Source organism: Sorghum bicolor, chromosome 9, assembly GCF_000003195.3.
Source record: "Sorghum bicolor cultivar BTx623 chromosome 9, Sorghum_bicolor_NCBIv3, whole genome shotgun sequence".
NCBI lineage: Eukaryota > Viridiplantae > Streptophyta > Magnoliopsida > Poales > Poaceae > Sorghum > Sorghum bicolor.
Window position 1 is genome coordinate 3029883 of NC_012878.2, and position 4963 is coordinate 3034845.

Below are 4963 nucleotides of genomic sequence, written 5' to 3' on the forward strand. Positions count from 1 at the left end.
GTTACTATATTGGTATTATTCTCTTATCAATTATGATATCTGAAATAGAGATAGCGTTGCCTGAGTTTACTTTAGAACTTTTATCTCTTTGTCGTCTTAACCTCTATTAAAAAATCAATTATCAATTAGAACCAGAACTGAACTGAAAGAAATAGAAAACTAAAATTGCTCAGTTCCTAAAATTTCTTAGAACTGACCGGTTCCCATTTTCTAGGAACCAAATCCATTTAATAAATGAGGATTAGACCAAATCGAAAACCGAATACACCCACCACCCCTATCTAGGGTCACCTAGGTCTGCTTTTATATCTCAGGAGGGATAAGAGCGTAACAAAAAGGGTAGTTCTTCGTTCTTCTTGTCCCCCAAGCTCTTTGTAACAACCTGAGTTTTTGTAAAACACAAAAATATGAACTTGTTAAAACTTCTCATGCAATGTGTGTTGCATGTACATACTGCGTCAAACCTAAACCAAATGTTTCCGCTCCTCGCCCCATTTCAAAAATCACAACTTCAAAGTTGTTTTTTGCAACAAGCCAGCAATAGGCACTTTTATATAAAATAATTTTTTTTGCGAAGAAGCTAAAACCTAGGTTGAATTCGAGCCGGCACCTAAATTCAACATGTAACCAAATCTTGCATAACTTAATAATTTTTAAAAATAAAATCCTAACTCTGTCTCCTCTACTTCAAACAGGTTTCACAATACAACTTATTTAACTTGGTCGCATGCTTGTGTGCTTGGTTTTTTTTGGATTTTTCATTGGTGTTTAGACTTTAGACTCACTTGAACCCCTGTCTTGTCCCACAAAAGAAATAGGAAAACTCCTTCTTTTTTTTTTTCCCAACCAGCAGCCCAGCCGCCTGCGCCTCCCCTCCAGCTTCCACGGTGGCAAGGCCCACGTCACAGGCCCGACCCAGCCGCAAAGCTGCACGCCCCGCCGCGGCCCACTCGGCCCATGCAGCCCATACCGCCGCTGCGGCGCTGCCCTCCCCGAAACCAGCAGAACCGACACCTCCAGGCTCCAGCCAAGAAGTGGCAAGAAAGACTGACACATACAGAGGAGATGTTTTCCATATGCATTAGATCCAATTACCATGAAAGTCTTCTTTCTCCCACACATCTTGTGCAAAATCTAAACCGTATAGACAACAAAACATGTACTGGTGCGATCTGAAATGCTACTGTTTTTCACTAGCTCTTCTCTGAATTTGTACAAAGGCCTTCTCTGAATTTGTAGAAAAAACTTCTCTGAATTTGTACAAAGGCGATGCGAATGCATCCTGGGTCTATTTGCACCTGTATATGTATCAGCGCCTGGCGATTTCTTTAAGATTGGGGATTGGCCCAACACCTAATAATGAGTGATTAGTGAGTATCTGGTTAGGTCCTTCATCATGAGTTAAAACCGTCTATTTGCACTTAGCACCATATCCTTGCAACAGTGGGATATATATATGGTTACACACACACACACAAACGAATTGAGGCGTGAATGAATTGATATAACATAGTAATAGTTTGTAAAAAAAAACTCGTTCAATTTGATGAACATGGACAAATAGGATAGGACTAAAATAAAGGTCACCTCACAGTATGAAATTCTAGCAAAGCATATGTTGCTTTGAATGGTATTGATGATCTGGTAATTATTAGAAATTGTAAATCTGAATCTGAATTATGCTTTAGTATGCGGTGTTTATTTATACCCGTAAGATCAACTTATAGTTTACCTAATTCTTGAACTTCATGAATTTTCTTTTATTAACAACAGTTATAGTCAGTTATAGTCTCTCTTGATTTATCCTATCTAATAATAAAATCCTTGTTCAGGTGCCACTGAAGCCTGAATTGAATCCATGTACAATACCATAAGGCCTTCAACTAGATGAGTTTGATGAGACATGAATTAGAGTCGATCTGATCTAGCCACAACCACCAGGAGTACGTGGGATAGCGTTGTTCCATTCCATGCAGGAGCTTTGATGTCTTTGCAAGGGGGCTATAATTAATCATGATCAGGACAGGGTCTCCACCACATTCATGTATATGCCTGGTAAAAAAATAACATATTCATCTACGTTTGCCATAGCATATTACCCCCAGTCATGCCATCAGCTGATTGACCGTGTCAATATTGATTCCCATAACGTTTACTTCGTCTTTGAATTTCCACAAGCAACCTTGATGCGTCATTTTCTCCAAACAACTCTGCTAACAAATGATTATATGATATTATACTAGCCATTAGCCAAAGTCTCTGGGCAGCATTTGGTAGATGGTGATTCATGGCTGGCTCATTTCCCCTCTCATATTCACCACTAGTACTAGTAGTTCTTGTAGCTTCTCCATGCATGCACAACCTATCCCTTTTTTTTACAAGTTTCAGTTTTCTCCACTCCATATCATAACTTGTCAATCAAGTACCCAAATACTCCCTCCGTCCTCGAAAGCTTCAACTCCTAGAATCCGTGTCCGTCAAACTTTTCTAACTTTGACCAACTTTATAGAAAAGAGTATCAATATCTATGACATAAAATAAGTATCTTATGAAAATATATTCTATAATAAATTTAATAGTATTAATTTGGTACTATAAATCTTAGCATTTTTTTTTCTATAAATTTGGTCAAAGTTGTAAAAGTTTGACTTAGGACAACTCTAGAAATTACAGCTTTCAGCCACGGAGGGAGTATACTAATTCCACTGACGCGGTACGGCTCTTAATTTCGTGGGATTATATTAATTAAAACAAGGTTAAAACTGTTGGTGACTGGGTACACGAACACAATGCGTCCATGCACACACTATCCTCCAACTGCTACACATAATGCCACTCTAGAGCTCTCTAGCTTCTCTTGTATAAATACACACCTTCGTCTCCTCAACAGACAACTACCTCTACTCTCCATCAACAATCCACTGTTGCTGACGATGAGCCGCTCGACATGGCTGGCTTTTGCATGGGCGGCGGCCCTCGTCGTCGTCGTCGTGGCGGCGTCCACGACGACGACGGCACACGCCTCGCACCACGCGTCGCTGGAGGTCGGTTTCTACAAGCACTCGTGCCCAGAGGCCGAGTCCATCGTGCGCGACGCCGTCCGCCGCGGCGTCGCCCGCGACGCCGGCGTCGGCGCGGGGCTCATCCGGATGCAGTTCCACGACTGCTTCGTCCGGGGCTGCGACGCCTCCATCCTCATCAACTCCACGCCGGGCAACAAAGCCGAGAAGGACTCCGTCGCCAACAACCCCAGCATGCGCGGCTTCGACGTCGTCGACGACGCCAAGGCCGTCCTCGAGGCGCACTGCCCGCGCACCGTCTCCTGCGCCGACATCGTCGCGTTCGCCGCCCGCGACGGCGCCTACCTCGCCGGCGGCCTCGACTACAAGGTCCCCTCGGGACGCCGCGACGGCCGCGTGTCCAGAGAAGACGAGGTGCTCGACAGCAACGTCCCCGCACCGTTCGACGACGTCGCCGAGCTCATCCAGAGCTTCAAGCGCAAGGGCCTCACCGCCGACGACATGGTCACGCTCTCCGGCGCGCACACCATCGGCCGCTCCCACTGCTCCTCCTTCACGCAGCGGCTCTACAACTTCAGCGGGCAACTGGGGCGGACGGACCCGTCGCTCGACGTCGCCTACGCCGACCACCTCAAGATGCGGTGCCCATGGCCGTCCAGCGACGGCAAGAGGCACCCCGCGGTGGTGCCGCAGGACCCTGTCACGCCGGCGACCTTCGACAACCAGTACTTCAAGAACGTGGTGGCGCACAAGGGCCTGTTCGTCTCCGACAAGACGCTGCTCGACAGCACCTGCACGGCTGGGATCGTCCACTTCAACGCCGCAGTCGACAAGGCATGGCAGGTCAAGTTCGCCAAGGCCATGGTGAAGATGGGCAAGATCCAGGTGCTCACCGGCGATGAGGGAGAGATCAGGGAGAAGTGCTTCGTCGTCAACCCACACTAGTTACTTACTATATATAAGTGGAAATGTAGTAGCTAACAGTCAGTGCTGTAATAAAGGACAAATTTGGAGTGGCACGTCGATCACCGCACTTGCGTGTTTGCGAAGTAGTACTGCTCTGTTCCAGTTTCACAAAACAAAACAAAAAAAACCTCGGTTTTGTTTTTTCTACTCTAGACATAACGTATATTTAGATATACAATAGCAATATCAAAAGGTTTATATTTGAAAAAAAAAAGATTTATAATCTAGAACTAGGAGAGTCGTAGTTTTTATTATCAACATTTTTGTTGCGTATATAGTAGTACTACTACTAAATGAAGAAAACAGTGCCTTGTGTTTCGTTACAATCTTACAATTACTAACACAATTAAAGTGCAATTCACAAGAGATAGTTTATAAAAAAAAATAGCCAAACAATCACAAAATTATATGTTAGATATAGGAGAAGTGATCATTACAATATAGTACGACAAACACATATTTCCAACGAGTTAAGATATACGTCACACTCGACTGAAACCAAAGCTCTTCTAGGCCGATGAGTCGGTGACGACAAAGCATTTCATTTGCATCCATCAGCCATCATGTTTTCTTCTGCCGTTTCTAGCTCATCGCGGTGCTTCTTCCACGTTTGCCCTCGTCGGCCAGCACAACCTGCTTCTCCTATCCTTATCCTTGCTGGTCTCAAAGTGCCATATGCAGGCTGTTGTCCTATGTATATCATGCTAACCTCGCACTTTTATATTACATATTTTTTTTCATTGACAAAACATCTTATGAACTCAAAATAATTACATCGAGTTGGTATAACCCATCTTGAGATCACTTCTAACCTATGTATTAAAGCACGGTCTATAATATGTTATTTTCCCGACACACACCAATGACTATCAATCCATAGACTAAACCGCCACTCATGCACGTGGATTAAAAATTTCTTGACCACAGCCTCCAGTTTTTACCATGCTGCTATGACCAAATTCTGTGAATGCAGCGCG

General features: G+C 44.2%; 1 protein-coding gene across 1 annotated transcript; it reads left to right on the forward strand.

Moving 5' to 3' along the window:
- On the forward strand, positions 2883–4133 carry LOC8068193 (peroxidase 5). The gene has a single exon (XM_002439189.2). The coding sequence runs from the start codon at positions 2934–2936 to the stop codon at positions 3963–3965; it is 1032 nt and encodes a 343-aa protein (XP_002439234.1). The 5' UTR covers positions 2883–2933; the 3' UTR covers positions 3966–4133.

Bases quoted from the DNA above. Each gene is read 5' to 3' on its own strand.
- LOC8068193 (XM_002439189.2), top strand. From the start codon at position 2,934: ATGAGCCGCTCGACATGGCTGGCTTTTGCATGGGCGGCGGCCCTCGTC.